The following is a 19,640-nucleotide window of genomic DNA, read 5'->3' as shown; positions in this document are numbered from 1 at the left end:
CCGCTGCCACTGGTTGTGACCTCACCAAATCCTACTCCAGATCTTGTGAGACTAGCAGTTACAGGAAGCAGTGTCTTAGATCTCTATAGATCGCTATAGGCACACCTCATATACTGCTGCTAATTCTCAGGGTAAATTCCAGCCTAAGGATACATTTCCAGGCTACTGTTTGGGCACAAGTGACGTTTCTAAATTTATCCTATAACTTAGCAAATCTTCACTTTAGTTCCCCTTCAAATATGAGCCACATTAAGAACTAGTTACATTTAAACTGCCAGCGCTATAAAAATCGTACATTCGTTTCAGTGACAAAAAAAATACTAATTAAAGCAGTTGTAAAGGCTTGTGTTTTTGTTTTTTGTTAATAATAAACATGTTATACTTACCTGCTCTGTGCAATCGTATTGCACTGAGTGGCCTTAAACCTTCTCTTCTTGGGTCCTCTTCCAGCATTCTAGATGCCTCCTCTTCCCTGTGCTCCCTGACCCTGCCCTCGCTCCCTCCTCACAGGACTTGATCGTCACCAGCAGGAGCCAATGCTGCTCTTTTTGAGCAATGTGAGGAGAGAGAGATCACCGCCGCTGTAGACCGGCACAGAGCTGAATTGAGAGAGGGCTTGGGAAAGAATGAGGGAGAGTGAGGGGGCAATACAACTATTGGGACATTTTTTTATCTTAATGGGGGGGAATGCATTAAGGTAAAAAATGTTGTGTCTTTAGAACTACCGTATTTTAAATTTGTAAAATACTGATTTTGACCTGTGATCTTTTCCAAATGGTATATCTAAAGCCAATTTTTTTCAGCTTTGGATAGAGTAGGGAAGGCTTAAAAAGTCTGTCTCAGTCATAGTCACTATGTTTTTTGTACTCCACATTTGTGGATTTTGTCTCTTTTGATAATGCTAAAAACTTTATTTAAAAAAAAGCATCTGTAAGGCTTCCCTTCCCATTCTTGAGGCACAACAAGGAGTGAGAAGAAAACTCTCCAACTGAAAAATAATACCCTTATAGACTGTTGTCACCCCAGCTAGGGTATCTATTCTGCTTTTGCACCAGGATAATTTCAATTTAGAATTTTCCCATCACACACACACACATTAGGGACAGAGATAATAACAACAGTCTGACAAAAATTCCAGCCTCTCTTTTCCCTGGTGACTATCCTCAGCAGTCCAAAAAAGTAATGGAAAGTGTAATAGTTGTCACCGAAGCGGAAAGTGTAGCGAAATCTTATAGTAGAGACACTACTTTCTTGCTTTAGATATATTCATACTGGATATATTTGGAGCAGGAATGAAATAACTCCAGGTTTGATCTCTATGACCAAGCCCTATTGAGGAGAAGGCATCAGTGGGTGGTGCAGTCCTAGAGTGGAGACTGTCATTGTAGCACTTGTGGTCATTCCCTACAATAAATGTGGATTCCAGTGACGCCACCGGTGAGCGGCTTTCTTTTATATCTGCACTGACTTCATGAGTATGGATGACTAAGTTTGATGTCCAGCACCGGCTGTTCTTGTGGAGGCGTGGAGGAGCGTCTTGGAGCAGAGAGGAATCTGTCATGGTTATATCTGAATTTAACAGTTTCTGATTTTAAAGTTGTAGTCGGTCTTTTCTATTAGATCTGTGCTCTTGATGAAACTAAGAAATATGGTAATAAAGCTGGGGCTTAGCAAAAATGATCTTGGGCTACCAAAATATATTGATGTTTAGGCCAATTAAAGAGTTGATAAGAGTGTGGGCATTTCTTAAATCTGCTCAGTTTTTAGAATTATAAATTGTGGATGGAATGTGATAAAGACATAATGATAATGAAATAAAATAATTTTGTCTTGAAGTCTGCGGAGGATCACTAATGAAACCTGTTGGAGGTAACTTTACATCTCCTGGATACAATCAGGTCAGTAATTATACCAAGAACCTAAACTGTGAGTGGGTCATTCAGAACCCCAATGTCTCCACTACGTACATGGAGTTTAAGAGATTGCAACTGGAACCACATCAAAATTGCCTGAACGACTTTGTGGAAATCAAATTAGGTGAGAAGTGAAGTGTATTTATGTAAGATTATTATGGTGTGGTAGCTGCATTCATTTTCTTTTTACCAGCTTCTTTTGAGTTATTTTACTGGGTAATCCTGCAAATAACACACTTCCTGAGTGGCTACATCACTCATCCACTGTATCTATGGAGGGATCTGTGGTTGCCATCCTAGGCTGCTCTCCTGCTATAGACTACAAACATCTCCACATCTGAAGTATCTCTTCATCTTAATTACATGGGGGCAGAAAAATTGGTCAATTACAGAAGATAGCTAGGAAGGAAGATGTTTTTTGTCAACTCTAAGGAAGTGACCATTGACACTGCATTTCTGGCAATATCAACAGATATTTTCCTGTTATTGCTGAAAATTTTGGTAGCTTGAAAAAAATAAGAAAACGAATACAGCTACCACAAGGACTGTAAGCTACAATTTTTTGCATATTTGTTCTTGGGTTTAGTTATCTTTTAAATTGCTTGGTAATAATTGTGGAATTGGGAGAGGTAGGCCTAAAAGTTTACTTTAAAATGACCCTCTCCCTTCTCTTATCTCTTCCCTAATCAAGGTAGCTGTAATGGAAGAGACAAATTTGTTTCCTTTGGGCAGCAAGTGAAATATTGCTCTCTTTCGGAGCTAGAAGCACCTTCACTATCTGACACTTCAAGGACAGCCTTAGCCCTTGTACACACGGTTGGACATTCCGATGGACAATGTCCGATAGGACCGTGTTGTCGGATAATCCAACAGTGTGTGGGCTCCATCAGACTGTTTCCATTGGAGTATCCGATGGACCAAGTTTTCCAGCTGGGCTATAACATTTTCCGACAACATGATCCGATCGGACTTTGTCCGATCATGTGTAGAGAATTCCGATCGGACAAAGTGCCATGCATGCTCAGATCAAATTCCTAGACCAAAGCTATTGGCTACTAGCATGAACGTAGTCCCATCCTAACGAAATAACATCATCACGTTAAGTACGATCGGATTTTCTGACAACTTTTTCCGACTGTGTGTATGCAACAGTTTCGGACAAAATCCGTCGGACAAAATCCAACGGATTTGGTTGTCAGAATGTCCGACCGTGTGTACAAGGGCTTAGATAGCATGCTTCCTTCTGAGCACCATGGTCTCCACCCTGGCACTCAGTCTTATAGTGACTGTAGTGGTTGGCAGGAGTAACCATTGTGCAGTTACATATATTGTAGGTTGTCCCACCCCCAGTGAGGTATCGTCCTTGAAGTCCCAGGGCAGTTTGTCAATGTCCTTTGAGCCAAGCCCATGCATGCACTGGGCATTATCCAATTATTCCTATTTGGAGTGTCTCTTATTAGTTGGCAGGCAAATCTCTATATTGTTTTATTTTATATAATGACCAACCTTTTGGACCACCTTAACACAACTGTGTTAATGCTGGATACAATAAAAAATGCCTATAATATTAGCATACATTATTTATGTTACAGATGATGCAGATGGCCAGTTAATAAGCAGAGTGTGTGGTAGGAACATCCCATCAGTCCCTCTGGCTCTCTTTGCACCTCGGATATGGGTACGATTTGTTAGTAACGCTCAGGTAGAAGACATCGGATTTCATGCTGAATATTCATTTACAGGTAAGGTGTCAGAACCCCATTGAATGATCTGTGACATGTCCTGATACTAGTGCATTTTGTAGTGACCAATCAAGCTGTGCAGCAGGGACACTGACATCAGGCAAGGAAGCTGTTTGTTTTAAGATGGCTCCTCTACAAATTAGCTCCTTGATGGTCAGCCTGACCTTGCACTGCAGAGTAGATGAGATTGGGCATTGAACTTCCAAAGAAGTGAGGTATAAGATGCTCACAAATGGGGTCTTACGTCCACTATTTAGTAGACATTTGCAAATTATTTGAACTATTTAAATTCTGTATAATAATAATTTGTAACCGAAGAACCTCCCACAAGATCTTTGGCGCATTCATTATACGTAGCTTGCACCGAACACATAAATAAGCTGCATATTGCACATTGGTCTTAAATTCTTGGTTTTTCTGTATCACAAGGGCTGAATTAAGGAAAATTGTTTGTCACTTTGACACTTAAATATAAAGTATTGCTGGACAGAAGCATTTTTCCACTAATACTTTTTTTTGCTATAAAACCCTCTACAAACCTTCTACGAAGGGATTTGACCTCCATGACTCCAGCACTAAGCCCTGCACCTCAGGGGAAAATAAAGGAGCTCTCATCAGATACAAGATTGACAGTTGGAAGGGGGCTTAGCCTTAGGCCGCGTACACACGGGCGGACTGTTCGCCCAACTTTGTTCGTCAAACAATCCGACAAACAGTCCGCTCAAATTTTGCATGAACGGACTTGACCACACACGATGAACGAACAGTCCGCTGAAAGCGTGCGCGATGACGTGAACGGCACGTACGACGGGACGAGAAATACGACGTCCAATACACTGCAATGCAACCTTCGCCGTGTAAATCCTTTCTGAGCATGCGCTAAACTTAGTTTGTCGAACAAGCCTACACACGAGCGGACTGTCCGCTGAAACCAAGTTTCAGCGGACTGTCTTACGGAAATTCCGAAAAACTTTGTTCGTCAGACTGTCCGCTGAAACTGTCCGCCCGTGTGTACGCGGCCTTAGAGTTGTGGTAGGTTGAGTGCTTAGTAAAAAAGTAAATCTAGGATCAGAGGGGTGCATAGGAAACATAGATATAAAGATTCTTGACTTAAAATGTTATATGGATGTAGCAGAACCTCTGTAGGGGCTGCTAAGTGATGTGGCCCACCTGTCACCCTGCCCGGCCTGGTATTCAATTCCCAGACACTCCAAGACAATGAACAGTCTGCTGGCTTTGTTTTTGTTGTTTTATTGGGGGGAATTCAACTTGGATGGGGATGGGAATTATGGGATACCCAGTGGAATAATAGCAAAGTTGCTAAGGACAACTATGTACACTCTTTGTACACTTCTCTTGACTCCTCCAGCCCAACTCTTTACTTCCTATCTAGTGGTTCGCTCCATTCCTCCTGGATGTCGCTTCCTATTAAGTGATACCAGGAACAGCTAGCACATGGTAGCATGGCCTGACACTGGCTCAGTAACTTGTCCTTTGCAAGCAGGGGCCATGGGCGCTGATGGTGTAGCAGAAAATATGGAAAGTTTTGTTAGTTCTAGCTGTCTCTCTGGTGGACTACTGCTCCCAGTCAGTCCTCTTCAGGCCTTACCAGCCCTCCTGGCTGCAGCTGCCCAACTTCACTGTCTGTGACATTGCAATCCTCACTACTGGCTCCACACCCAGCTGTAACTGCTTCCTCTCAGTCCTCTCTGGCATGCCTCTCCAGTCCTCCTGACTGCCCATGTCACTCACCAGCCCTCCTGGCTGTAACCAGTTGTTCCCTCCTGAAGACTTACCTGGCTGTACTAGCTCCTGCTGTACTCTCTGACTCCTCCTGTGCCTCCTGAATGGATCCTTCATGAGTTATTGAAGGGCTTTGTCCTGCACCTGAGTCCCAGGCCCGAGGTCACCCCCCCCCCCCCCCAGACTGGGGAGCTCCCTCAAAGGCCCCCGACAGCCTAGAACTCCATCTTCAGTTCCTCCACCCAAAAACTCCTCCCCAGCTGGTCTGACTCTAGGTAGTTCAAGGAGAACTGCACCCGCCAATCCTAGTTGGGGATTGGTCAGGGCTCCCTGAGACACCCCAGACAGCTCCACCTCTCTTCCCCTCCTCTCTTCTAGGATTCCTCTAGAAAAAAGAGGGAGGTAACAGTGAGGTGATGCTGCCAGCTTCCAGCTAGGCCTGCCTAAAGTTACCTACACTTACCAAAAATAAACCTACTCTAGCACCTACGTAAGTAGAGGGTGCTACATGGACATCTTGTGGTTCCTTACGGATCCAAACTGTCAGGAGAATTAGGCCATGCTTAAATTCCAGGGGAAAAATCTAACCTGCTAGAATATACCCAAAAGTACTGTGTGGGCTCAACAAATATTTATAATGTAAATGTATTATTATGGTGATGTTTTGCTTTGTCTTTTAGGTTGTGGTGGGGTGCAGAGTGGTGTAGCTGGGGTTATATATAGTCCAAACTATCCTGGAAACTACACAGGTGGAAGCCACTGTGCCTGGCACTTGGAGGCCCCAGAAGGACAAATTATTACTGTGAGTATTAGCTAAAGACTATAGAGACAAACCATCCCCAAGCCTTCTCTTTACATACTGTATATGCAAACTTCATTCCTTGGAATCTGTATAAAGGAGAACAGAAACCTGGAGAGGTTAGGTGATATTACTATACAGCTCTTTAAAATACTTATTAATTAAAAAATTTAACTTTCTGAAATGTATATCAGAGGAAGAGCTACTGTCATAGGAGGCCCAGAGAGGAGGCACATACAGTGCTAGGTTGGGTTCCCCAGTATTTGCAGGTAAAACTAAAACCATTCACCAAAACACTAATGCTAAGCAGTAAACACTGCATCTACAGTATACTAAAGGGTTCAATGTAATCCCCTACATTCAGCCCACTCTGAAGTTCCTTACAGGCTATGTAAAAGGCACTTCTTTCCTTTCTTTCTTATGCTTCTTGAATCACCAATAACATCCAAACTTCCAACACCGTTTTGAATCTGATTAGTTGTCGAGTTACTAATTGTTTTATATGTATTTGAGTTTTTAATGAAGATGCAAAGCTGTAGTTGAAGATGATGAAGATGCAGTTATATATTCCATTCAAGTTCATAGATCCATTAGGTCTCATTTAGGGTTTCGAATTGACTTGGTTGACTTAGTCATGAAGTGAACCAGTAATATGGAAAAAATAGAATAAAGGTTGGTGGATTGGGAGATGTTTGGAATGTCAATTTTAAAAAATACTGTGCATGGTAATGATATTTCTAGATGGACACATATCATTTTTAATCAACCTTGCTAAAGGAAGCAATGCTTGAAATTGTTTTATAATTTTCAAGTATTGAGTGTAAATAACAGTATCTTATGACCTAATGATCTGTGATTGCAAAATGTCATATATTTTATTATGTTTAGTGGAAACCATTGGCTTCAGAGGGCCACTGTCACAGCTAATGAGTGTTGCCTATAACAACTGTCCACCTTTTGTCAGGATGTAGACCAGACCGTATCCTGATAGACAGAAGTGCCTTGACCATGCTCACTAGGCAACTGTTTCTAGATGAATCTGCTCCCTTTGCTACCACTTCTTGCTATAACCCCTGAACAGATGTGAGCTCTGATCAGAGTCTGAGTCTCCCCTGAACCTTGCTCATGGCAGCCCTTGGGTAATTTTTGGGCCCCTGTTCCACAGAAGATCCACAAAAGTAGTATGCACACTCATGGTTGTGCTGGTGTTTTAGATGTTACAGACACTCCACTAAAATCTTATACTGGCCAACAGGAGGCATTGGATCACTGGCTTTCATTTCCAGTATTTGCTGCATGTTTTCATGTGACGTTATTATCTCTCGACTGTGTAAAAATTGTATTGTTGTATTCCTTTCCAGCTCTCTTTTGCTTATTTTAATCTGGAATATCATGTGTTATGCCGCTGGGACTCATTGACAATAGTGAACGGTGCCTTGCCAAGCTCACCAATTATAGGACAATATTGTGGGACTGTGTCACCAGGGACAATCCAGTCTGGGTCTAATAAACTGTTGGTCATTTTCAATGCGGACAATTCCATACATGGAGGAGGATTTTATGCTAACTGGACATCAGATTCTCAGGGTGAGATATACTTTCTTTTGAACCTTGCGACATCTAGTACTATTTTTTTTAAATCATTTGATCTATGAAATTTACACATTCTGGATGCTGCAAGTTGCAGTAGCAGGCACAACCACCACCACTCTAGCTTTCATGAGTGCCATGACTGTCTCCAGCCCTTGGGTACCCTTTATTATCATCATCTTTTTTTTTTCTTTGATAGGATGTGGTGGCTATATTCATGCAGATAGTGGAAACATCAAATCTCCAGGCTGGCCTTTAATCTTTCCTATGAATAGCAGATGCACTTGGACAATCCTGACTCATGAGAGCAGCCATTTTGAACTGACATTTAGTGAGAACTTCCATATTCCTGATAGCAGTGGACAATGCCAGAGAAGCTTCTTAAAGGTGGGAGAGAAACTCTGTTTTCTATAAGAATACTTTGTACAGCAATTGAAAGCAAACTTTTGTTTATTTATTGGTGCAGAAGTTACCAAACGCCTGTATGGATTGCTTTCCATTGTGTTATACTGTCATTAGTAATTTTTCCACTTTTAGCAAGGGTTAAGAAAAACTTAACGTGACCACTGATTCTGAGCAACAAGGGTCTTCCTTCTTGGAAACCAAGGCAAGGCTATAGTGGCTTTGGGTGGATGTTATTGTCAGTACTGTTATATACAGTAGCTCACAAAAGTGAGTACACTCCTCACATTTTTAAAAATATATTATTATATCTTTTCATGTGACAACACTGAAAAAATGACACTTTGCTACAATGTAAAGTAGTGAGCGTACAGCTTGTATAACAGTGTAAATTTACTGTCCTCTCAAAATAACTCAACACACAGCCATTAATGTCTAAACTGCTGGCAACAAAAGTAAGTACACCCCTAAGTGAAAATTTCCAAATTGGGCCCAAAGTGTCAATATTTTGTGTGGCCACCATTATTTTCCAGCACTGCCTTAACCCTCTTGGGCATGGAGTTCACCAGAGCTTCACAGGTTGTCACTGGAGTCTTCTTCCACTCCTCCATGACGACATCACGGATCTGGTGGAGGTCAGAGACCTTGCACTCCTCCAACTTCCGTTTGAGGATGCCCCACAGATGCTCAATAGGGCTTAGGTCTGGAGACATGCTTGGCCAGCCCATCACCTTTACCCTTAGCTCCTTTAGCAAGGCAGTGGTCTTCTTGGAGGTGTGTTTGGGGTCGTTATCATGTTGGAATACTGCCCTGCAGTCCTGTCTCCGAAGGGAGGGGATAATTCTCTGCTTCAGTATGTCACAGTACATGTTGGCATTCATGATTCCCTCAATGTACTGTAGCTCCCCAGTGCCAGCAGCACTCATGCAGCCCCAGACCATGACACTCCAACCACCATGCTTGACTGTAGGCAAGACACACTTGTCTTTGTACTCAGGGCTGGTGCAAAGATTTTTGACACCTTAGGCGAAACCTAATTTTGCCGTCCCCATTGGCTCCAACCCTGACCCCACCCCCTTTGCCCCGCCCATGTGACAGGAGGCAACGCTATACAGGAAGCATTGGCTCTGCTTCCTCTAGGGCTGGGACTCCATTGCTGTGATGTGCCTCTAATTATACCACCGGTCGGACAGAGCAGCTGCCTGGGACTGAGTTAGTTACATGCTGCAGCCTGCAGAGCATGCAGACGTGGAGGAAAATCAGCAGCCGGACGCACCTAGGCAGCAGTGCGCCCTAGGCGGCTGCCTAGTTTACCTAGTGGTAGCACCGGCCCTGTTTGTACTCCTCATCTGGTTGCCTCCACACACGCTTGACACCATCTGAACCAAATAAGTTTAGCTTGGTATCATCAGACCACAGGACATGGTTCCAGTAATCCGTGTCCTTAGTCTGCTTGTCTTCAGCAAACTGTTTGCGGGCTTTCTTGTGAATCATCTTTAGAAGAAGCTTCCTTCTGGGACGACAGCCATGCAGACCAATTTGATGCATTGTCTATGGTATGGTCTGAGCACTGACAGGCTGACCCCTCACCCCTTCAACCTCTGCAGCAATGCTGGCAGCACTCATACGTTTATTTCCTAAAGACAACCTCTGGATATGTCGCTGAACACGTGCACTCAACTTTGGTGGACCATGACAAGGCCTGTTGTGAGTGGAACCTGTCCTGGTAGACCGCTGTATGGTCTTGGCCACCATGCTGCAGCTCAGTTTCAGGGTCTTGGCAATCTTCTTATAGCCTAGGCCATCTTTATGTAGAGCAACAATTCAGAGAGCTCTTTGCCATGAGGTGCCATGTTGAACTTCCAGTGTCCAGTATGAGAGAGTAGGAGCGATAACACCAAATTTAACACCCATTCACACCTGAGACCTTGTAACACTAACAAGTCACATGATACCGGGGAGGGAAAATTACTACTTGGGCCCAATTTGGACATTTTAACTTAGGGGTGTACTCACTTTTTCTGCCAGCGGTTTAGACATTAATGGCTGTGTGTTGAGTTATTTTGAGGGGACAGCAAATTTACACTGTTATACAAGCTGTACACTCACTACCTTACATTGTAGCAAAATGTAATTTCTTCAGTGTTGTCACATGAAAAGATATAATAAAATATTTACAAAAATATGAGGGGTGTACTCACTTTTGTGAGATACTGTATACTGAGTATTGGAAGGACTGACAAGTTCCTATACACACGTGCAAGTTTAACCAATATTCTTTTGTTATATATGCATGAATTCAATTCATATTCTCTTTAACCACTTCAGATCCGCGCTATTGCCAAATGACGGCATTAGCGCGGACCTACATTTTCAGGACTACGTCTATTGACGTCGTCCTGGTTACGAGCGGCCTGCGCGCCCCCTGAGGGGCGCGCGCGGCGCGCTCTGTGATCGGCGAGTCCGTGAGACTCGCCTGATCACCGATCCGTGTAAGGGGTCGATCCCGACCCCTTATCACGTGATCAGCTGTCAGCCAATGACAGCTGATCATGTGATAGAACGGAGCCGGTAATCGGCTATTATTCCTCCTCGCGCTGACAGCGCGAGGAGAGAAAAAAAAAGCCGATCACCGGCGGCCGTGATCGGGACATCAGTCCCGATCACGGCCATCAATACATGTGCCCACCTGCCACCTGCCTGTGCCCACCTGCCTCCCGCAGTGCCATCCTGAAGTAAAATAAAAGAAAAAGTAAGTGCCCCCCGTCAGTGCCCCCTGTCAGTGCCCATAGTGCCCACAGTGCCACCCACAGTGCCACCCACAGTGCCACCCACAGTGCCACCCACAGTGCCACCCCACAGTGCCACCCACAGTGCCACCCAATCTGCCTCAAAGGTGCTGCACCCCAGTGCCGCCCATCAGTGCCCAGCAGTGCCGCCCATCAGTGCCCAGCAGTGCCGCCCATCAGTGCCCAGCAGTGCCACCTATCAGAGCCACCTATCAGTGCCACCTATCAGTGCCCATCAGTCCCATCTATCTGTGGTACCTATCAGTGCCCATCCGTGCCACCCATCCGTGCCACTTATCCGTGCCACCCATCCGTGCCACTTATCCGTGCCACCCATCCGTGCCATCTTATCTGTGCCCATCTTTGCCCATCAGTGCCGCCTTATCTGTGCCCATCGGTGCCGCCTTATCTGTGCCTATTAGTGCCGCCTTAACTATGCCTATCAGTGCCCACCAGTGCAGCCCATCAGTGCCCACCAATGCAGCCCATCAGTGCCCACCAATGCAGCCCATCAGTGCCCACCAATGCAGCCTATCAGTGCCGCCTAATCAGCGCACTTCAATGAAGGAGAAAAATGACCCGTTTGCAAAATTTTATAACAAACTATTAAAACATGATTTTTTTTTTTTTTTTTTTGCATCTTTTTTTGTTTGTTTAGCAAAAAATAAAACTCCGAGCTGTAACTAAATACCACCAAAAGAAAGCTCTATTTGTGGGAAAAAAATGATAAAAATTTCATTTGGGTACAGTGTTGTATGCCCGCGCAATTGTCACTCAAAGTGCATCAGCGCTGAAAGCTGAAAATTGGTCTGGGACTGAGGGGGGTTTAAGTGCCCAGTAAGCAAGTGGTTAATGCAATATTAATCAATATTTTTGTATGATTTCGAATGTGTTGATTCACAGAGGTAAACATAAGCCATTTTTGCTGAGCAGAGGATATAGCAACTTGATGTTGTTGACAGTCCCATTATACATGTTTTATATGTTTACAGAGGAATACTTTCAGGATATTGGGGGGGGGGGGGGAGTGGTCACAGTGCCAGATTTATGAGGGGCAAAAGGGACAATTGCCCCAGGACCCCTGACAAAATGTGCCCCCTCTATACAAAAATCATATAGAAACAATATACATTTTTTTGTTATAAGATATTCAAAAATAAAAAATAAAATAATATAAAATATATATATTATTTTTAAAAATCCTTTATTTTAATAAATGTACCTTCAGAAATAATACGTTGCCTGCCTTCCTCTGTAAAAGGTTTTACTCTGGTCTGGTATATTGTATTGTTTTTAAAAACAATTTTTGGCAACTCAAGCCAACCACACATATAACACTTGTGCTCTTAAAGCGGAGTACTTTTCATTTTTTATGAAGGAGCCTGGAGCTACGCTTTAACCGCTTCCCGACCGCTGCGCGACGATATACGTTGGCAGAATGGCACGGGTGGGCAAAAGAGCGTACAGGTACATCCCCTTCAAGAAACAGTGCCTGCTGCGATCTCTGTGACCGAGACCACGGGTCCCGTGGACTCGGTGTCCACTGGGTGGCCGTGATCATGTCACGAAGAGGTAGAATGGGGAGATGTCTTTGTAAACAAGGCATTTTTCTGTTCTGCCTACTGACATGACAGAGATCACTGCTCCCTGTCACAGAGGTGATCAAATACCACCAAAAGAAAGCTCTATTTGTGGGAAAAAAAGTGCGTCAATTTTGTTTGGGTGCAACGTCGTACGACCGCGCAATTGTCAGTTAAAGCAACGTAGTGCCGAATCGCAAAAAGTGCTCTGATCAGGAAGGGGGCAAATCCTTTTGGGGATGAAGTGGTTAAGGAAGGTGGCCTATGACTGCATGCGTGCATGTATGCACATGTGACCTTAGAATGACATTGTGTCATGCATTTTGAAAATGTGTGATGGTCATTGACAATGTAAACCAACTCTGTGAATGAGGGGTTTACTAAACCTGGAGTGCCTGAGCCCCTCAGAGTCTAAATCTGGCCCTGCATGGTCAGTGGAGTTTTAATGGGGATATACCTAAATGATTTTATATTTTGTACAATAAATGGTCTTCTTGAGGGGAAATGCTTCATATAAAAAAAATTATTTGTTATACATAGTATACTTCGACAAATTTCATATTGTAGTTGTGCATAGTAGTCCATAACAGTAGTCTTTTGGTAGTTTGCTTCATATTAAGGATCGCCTCCTGCACATATACGTCGGCAGAATGACACGACTGGGCACAATCACGTACCTGTACGTTGCTCTTTAAGTGCCCAGCTGTGGGTCGGGAGCGTGCCGCAGACAGCGGGCTCCTGACCCGGTCCTGATCTCTGTAGCCGCGGGACCAACGGACCCAAACGCCGCTGGTGTGCGGCGATCAGGTCACAGAGCTGAAGAACGAGGAGAGGTCTATGTAAACAACCCTCTCCCCGTGCTTCCTATTGTGGCTGTCACCGATATTCCATTTTATAGGGAAAGACGATCAGTGACGTCACATGCCAGGTCACGCCCCCCTACAATAAAGAAAAACACATAACACCTACACTGCCCCCTAGTGGTTAACTCCTTCACTGCCAGTGTCATTTACACACGAATCAGTGCATTTAAATAGCACTGATTGCTGTATAAATGACAATGGTCCCAAATATGTGTCAAAAATGTCCGATGTGTGCGCCATAATGTCGCAGTCACAAAAAAAATTGATGATTGCCGCCATTACTAGTAAAAAAAAAAATATGAATAAAAATGCTATAAAACTATCCCCTATTTTGTAAACGCTATAACTTTTGCGCAAACCAATCAATAATCGCTAATTGCGATTTTTTTTTTTACCAAAAATATGTAGAAGAATACGTATCGACCTAAACTGAGGAAAAAAAATGTTTTTTATATATTTTTGGGGGAAATTTATTATAGCAAAAAGTAAAAAATATTGCATTTTTTTCAAAATTGTCGCTCTATTTTTGTTTATAGCGCAAAAAATTAAAACCGCAGAGGTGATCAAATACCACCAAAAGAAAGCTCTATTTGTGGAAAAAAAGGACGCCAATTTTGTTTGGGAGCCATGTTGCACGACCGTGCAATTGTCAGTTAAAGCGACGCAGTGCCGAATCGCAAAAAGGGGCCTGGTCCTTTGGCTGCAAATTGGTCCGGGGCTTAAGTGGTTAAATGTCCTGGGGACTCCATACACAAGATGGGTTTGTAGTAGGGTTGCCACCTTTTCTTCAAGCCAAACCTGAACACTTTTACGGCACAGGGCAATGTATTTATTTTTTGCAGTAAACGCTATAGGATTATAAAAGACCTGGGACACATTTGGGTGCCCCAAGGAGGGTAGTAATGTAGCGCACAGAGCGCACCAGTGGGTGTGCCGAAATTGCTCTTGCTGACATCATCACCCCACCCTTTAATGTTGCCAAACCTGCCCCCGAACAGCCGCCCACAGCGGCAACAGATTTGTGTATGACTATCTCGGTTACTTGGGGAGCCACAGCCTGGTCTGAATAATTTGTCCGGGTTTCAGGTGGACTTAAACCCGGTCACATGGTTCAAAACCCGAACTGTCCGGGTAAATACTGGATAGGTGGAAACCCTAGTTTGTAGGCCTTTGGCCTGGTATTTAGGATTCATTTTTTTATCCCTCAGTCACTCCATCAGTGGGATCTATTTACCATCTTTGTCACTCTTTACCTTTCACACAATTCTCACTGGATTTTCCCATGTTTTTCTATGGTTTACAGAATGAATGATCCATTAGGGAAAGTATGTCACAATGAGCTGTTTTAAGGACCATGGGTTAATGTACAGAATGGTAATATTAGCACAGAGATATTACCACCAGAATGTCAAGAGATGGCTTATTTAGTCCACTCCATTCTCCAAAGAATTTAACAGAATGAGGTAATTGTGGTCTATTGTAGGCTTTGTAGAAGTCTGATTATTTTCCCAGCTGAAGTCCTGAGCAGAATGTACTGTACAGGACAAATATCCACGCTATAGGGCATGACAAGTTAAAGTGTTTCAAAAATATATTTTTCTGCATGATTCATGATGACATATAGCTGTCATACTGAAATGTAACTTGTAAGAGACATTGTTCTATAAAGAACCACAAATATTCTTTAGTTGGATAGTTCTCAGTTTTTTCTCCCCCCATAAAAGACTCATTGTATGTAACTAACATGCAATGATTGTGACATATTTGTTGAATTATGCTGCTTATGCATTTATCGGATGACAGACTGGCCCTAAAAAAATTTAAATAATTTAAAGAATAAGTTCACCTCTGTGTACATGCATATTTAGGGGAAAACATTTAAAGTGGAGCTCCACCCAAATGGGAAGCTTCGCTTATCTGCCTCCCCCCCCTTCACTGCTACAATTGGCACCTTTTTTTTGGGGGGGGGGGGGGGGTACCTGGGTTTGACATCTACCTGCTGACTTCACCATTCAGTCCCCCAGTATTTATAGCTGCTGACTTTTATTTTTTTCTGAAGGAGCCTGGAGCTCCTCTTTAACCACTGGGCACTTAAACACCCTTAATAAACAGACCAATTTTCAGCTTCCGGTGCTCTCACATTTTGAATGACAATTACTCAGTCATGCAACACTGGACCTATATGAAATTTTTGTCCTTTTTTTCACACAAATAGAGCTTTCTTTTGGTAGTATTTAATCACCGCTGGATTTTTTATTTTTTGTGCTATAAAAGAAAAAAGACCAAAAATTCTGTAAAAAAAATGAATTTTTCTTCGCTTCTGTTATAAAATTTAGCAGATTAGTAATTTTTCTTCATTCATTTTGGCCAAAATTTATACTACTACTACTACTACTACATATCTTTGGTAAAAGTACAAATTGGTGGATATTATTTATTTTTTGTGAAAGTTATAGAGTCCACAAGCTATGGTGCCAATATCTGAAAATTGATCACACCTGAAGGACTGATGGCCTATTTCTTTTCTTGAGACCCTAACATGCCAGAAAAGTACAAATACCCCCCAAATGACCCCATTTTGGAAAAAAGACATTCCAAGGTATTTAGTAAGAGGCATGATGAGTTTTTTGAAGTTGTCCTTTTTTCCACAATTCTTTGCAAAATCAAGATTTCTTTTCTTTTTTTTCACAAAATTGTCATAATATCAGTTTATTTCTCACACACAGCATATGCATACCCCAAATTACACCCCAAAACACATTCTGCTATTACTCCCGAGTACGGTGATACCACATGTGTGAGACTTTTTACACAGCCTGGCCACATACAGAGGCCCAAAATGCAGGGAGCGCCATCAGGCGTTCTGGAGCACCCAGGCCAATTCTGACTTTTCTCTCCACCATGTAAAAACCATAATTTATTTGATAGAAAATTACATAGAACCCCAAAACATTATATATTTTTTTTAGCAAAGACTCTGGAGAATACAATGGTGGTCGTTGCAACTTTTTATCTCACACGATATTTGCGCATCAATTTTTCTAACGCGTTTTTTGGGAAAAAAAACAGTTTTGTGCTTAAAAAAAACAAAAAACAGTAAAGTTAGCCCAAGGTGAGTGAGTTCACTGTGTTCATTTAGAAAAGGAGAAGGTGCTGGTAAATGACATATTTACTAGCCTCTTCCCCCACACTCCATCCTGAAACATCCCCCACAGCAGCTGGGGGAGAGGAAGGAAGCCAGTAGCACTATGGGGCCAACACGGGGGAAGCCCAAGCAGTAGAAGGAATCTGCAATGCACATAGTGATTAGGGTGTTCCCAGGCACACCTGACACACACCCTGAATAAGTAAACCCAACATTCCATATTCCTGATATGTGGCTGCTGTACCCTGTTCCATTATGAGAAAGTCTCCTGTTCTCTTTGTATTGCTTCCTTTGTATGAAATCCCTGGTGTTCCTGACAGTCCCTCTACTTTCTTATTAAAAACTGATCACAGCAGACCACATCATTAGGTTTGCCTTGCCACCTGTCCGGGATTCACCCGGACAGTCTGAGTTTTAAATCATATATCTGGGTTTCAGTCCACCTGAGACCTGGACACATTATTCAAACAGGAATGTGACTCAGAATTTGGCTTGACAGGAGGGTGAGGGGGCACTATGTGCACCTCATTACTATTCTCTTTGGAGTGCCCAAAGGTGTCCCAGGTCTGTTACAATCTTATAGTGTATACTAAAATAAATTACTGTGCCCAGCTAAAGTGTTCTGGTTTGGCTTGAAGAAAAAGTGGCAACCTTATACAACATGCTCTAGTTGTCTAGCTGTGCTGGAAACTCAGCCTGCTCTCCAATGATGGAAGATCAGTGTGCTGCTTTTTTCTACTCCCCAGCTCTTATGGAGCTGAGAACAGAGGGAATGTGATTACGTGTAAAAAGTGGGAAAAGGGCTATTTATAATGTTTTATTATCTATACACAAATGTTTTGCCTTCCATTTCTATTTTAAACTGAATAGGTTGTTTTACAAGGTGATCGTTTACAATCACTTTAACCACTTTCCAGCCACACGCGTCAAAAATACTGCAGCAGGGTGGCTGCTCTGCGCTGATTCACGTACCTCGTACATGATCCGACACCCTCTGGTCTGGGGCACGCATCTGCGCCACCGGGGACCCTCACCCACTGTGATTATACACAGCAGAAGCTGATTTGCGGGTATCATGGACTCAATGTCAACCGGCGCCCGCCGATCTTTAGGCAGAGAGCCAGAATGGTGGTCTGCCTACGTAAACAGGGCAGATCGCCATTTTATCAGTAGGGAAGGCATTAATCCTGTGTTCCTGCAAAGCAGAAACAGAAACAGAAACAGGGATCAATGCTTTCCCCTAGTAAAAGCACCTCCCCGCAGTAAGAAAACACTGGTTAGGCACACAGTTAACCCTTTGATCTCCCCAATGTTAACCGCTTCCCAACCAGTGTCAGTAGAGTGACAGTGCACATTTTTAGCACTGACCGCTGTATTAGTGTCACTGGTCCCCAAAAAGTGTCAAAAGTGTCAGTTACTGTCCCGACTGTCTGCTGCAATATCGCAGTATAAGTCGCTAATCGCCACCATTACTAGTAAAAAAAAAGATATCCCATAGCTTGTAGACGGTATAACTTTTTTTTACGCAAACCAATCAATATGCACTTATTGGTATTTTTTAATTGGCCTGAAATTATAAAGAAATTAGATTTTTTTACTTTTTTTATTGTATATGTATTATAGCAGAAAGTAAAAAATATTGTTTTTTTTTTTCAAAATTTCGGTAGTTTTTAGTATAGCGCAAAGAAAAAAAACGCAGAGATGATAAATTGTGACCAAAAGAAAGCTCTATTTGTGGGGGGAAAAAAGGACAAACTGTATTTGTGTGCAGCGTCTCATGACCGTGCAAACTGTAAGATAATGGAGTGCCGTATCGCAAAAAAAATGGCCTGGTCTTGAAGGGGGTACATTTTACGGAAGGCTAGTGGTTAATAACAAAGCAAAAAAAAATAATCTTCCTTAATCCTACCAGTGACAATTATTGCATGAATCAGTCACTCCAAAGTTACATTATAGTAATAAGTGAAAATGACTTTTTTTTGTAAAGAGGCAGTGTGCAGCAAGGAGCTCATTCATTCATCACTATAAGTAAATATTACAATGTCAATCTTTTAAGACATTTTAAAGCGAAAGATCTCTTATGCCCTGTACACACGGTCGGACATTCCGACCACAAAATCTGTCCCATTTTTTCCGACGCATTATGTCCAAAACTTGTGTTGCATAAACATGGTCGCACAAAGATACTAACAATGGGTAAAAATTCTGTCCGTTGACACCAATGATTTCTCTGCGTAATACCATAGATGGGGCATTTTCTACTCCCACTGGGCACAGTCCGGCCCCCCTAAGGTCTGAAGGACAGTAAACTGGCCCTTTGTTTATAAAGCTTGGAGACTCCTGCTCTAAGCTGTTAGATCCATCAGTATTATGAATGCCTGTTCATTCATAACAGTAAAGATCACTCAGCACTGCAGCTCTGTGTTATGTATCTGCCAGTGCCCTATATGCCCTGTATGTGTGCAAGCACCCGCAGGCAAATCACACAGAGCTGCAGCTCTAAATCACCTTTTACTATTACAAATGAGCAGGCAGCAGAAAGGTTGCTCAGTGCTGCACCTCTGTGTGTCTGTCTGTGCCTGGTTGTACACATACACAGCCTGTTGTTGGAACATATAGCACTGCAGTGCTTTCTCAAAGAAAGCTCTGTATTCATTACTTCTTGTCAGAAACCATGAAGTCAGGCCGAGACAGATGTACAGTTAAATCAAACTTGTTTAATATTAAAAATAAATAGAACAAATGTAGTCAAAACTAGACATGTGCAGACTGAAATATTTTGTTTTGGAATTTCGTTTTCGTCCGAAAAATAAAGGTATTTAGTTACTCCTGAAATTCATTTTTATTTATTTAGTTTTTCGTTAAAAAATTGCATTCGTCTGAAAATCCAAATGAATTACGGTCAAATCTGTCATTGAAGGCTTATGGTGTCTCTCGGAATGTTTAAAGAAGATTCGACGGAGCAGCGAAACTCACTTGACCTGATGCTGCAATCATACATTCCCGGTCGAATATTTAGACTACAAGCTATAGTAGGATTCTAATGTTGTACGTCTTCTTTTTTTTTTTAAGGC

General features: G+C 42.6%; 1 protein-coding gene across 2 annotated transcripts in view; it reads left to right on the top strand.

Moving 5' to 3' along the window:
* Positions 1 to 19,640, top strand: part of CUBN (cubilin) — a 359,740-nt gene that overhangs the window by 270,987 nt on the left and 69,113 nt on the right. For both annotated transcript variants that reach the window (XM_077490895.1, XM_077490894.1), the window contains exons 50-54: positions 1,837 to 2,037; positions 3,506 to 3,655; positions 6,079 to 6,200; positions 7,559 to 7,784; positions 7,987 to 8,174. In XM_077490895.1, the coding sequence (XP_077347021.1) occupies positions 1,837 to 2,037; positions 3,506 to 3,655; positions 6,079 to 6,200; positions 7,559 to 7,784; positions 7,987 to 8,174 (887 nt within the window). The remainder of the gene's footprint in view (positions 1 to 1,836; positions 2,038 to 3,505; positions 3,656 to 6,078; positions 6,201 to 7,558; positions 7,785 to 7,986; positions 8,175 to 19,640) is intronic.

The sequence above is a fragment of the Lithobates pipiens genome, unplaced genomic scaffold, assembly GCF_037356315.1.
Source record: "Lithobates pipiens isolate NorthernLeopardFrog02 unplaced genomic scaffold, aLitPip1_a1.2 Scaffold_19, whole genome shotgun sequence".
Taxonomy (NCBI): domain Eukaryota; kingdom Metazoa; phylum Chordata; class Amphibia; order Anura; family Ranidae; genus Lithobates; species Lithobates pipiens.
This window is presented reverse-complemented; position numbering and strand designations above follow the sequence as displayed.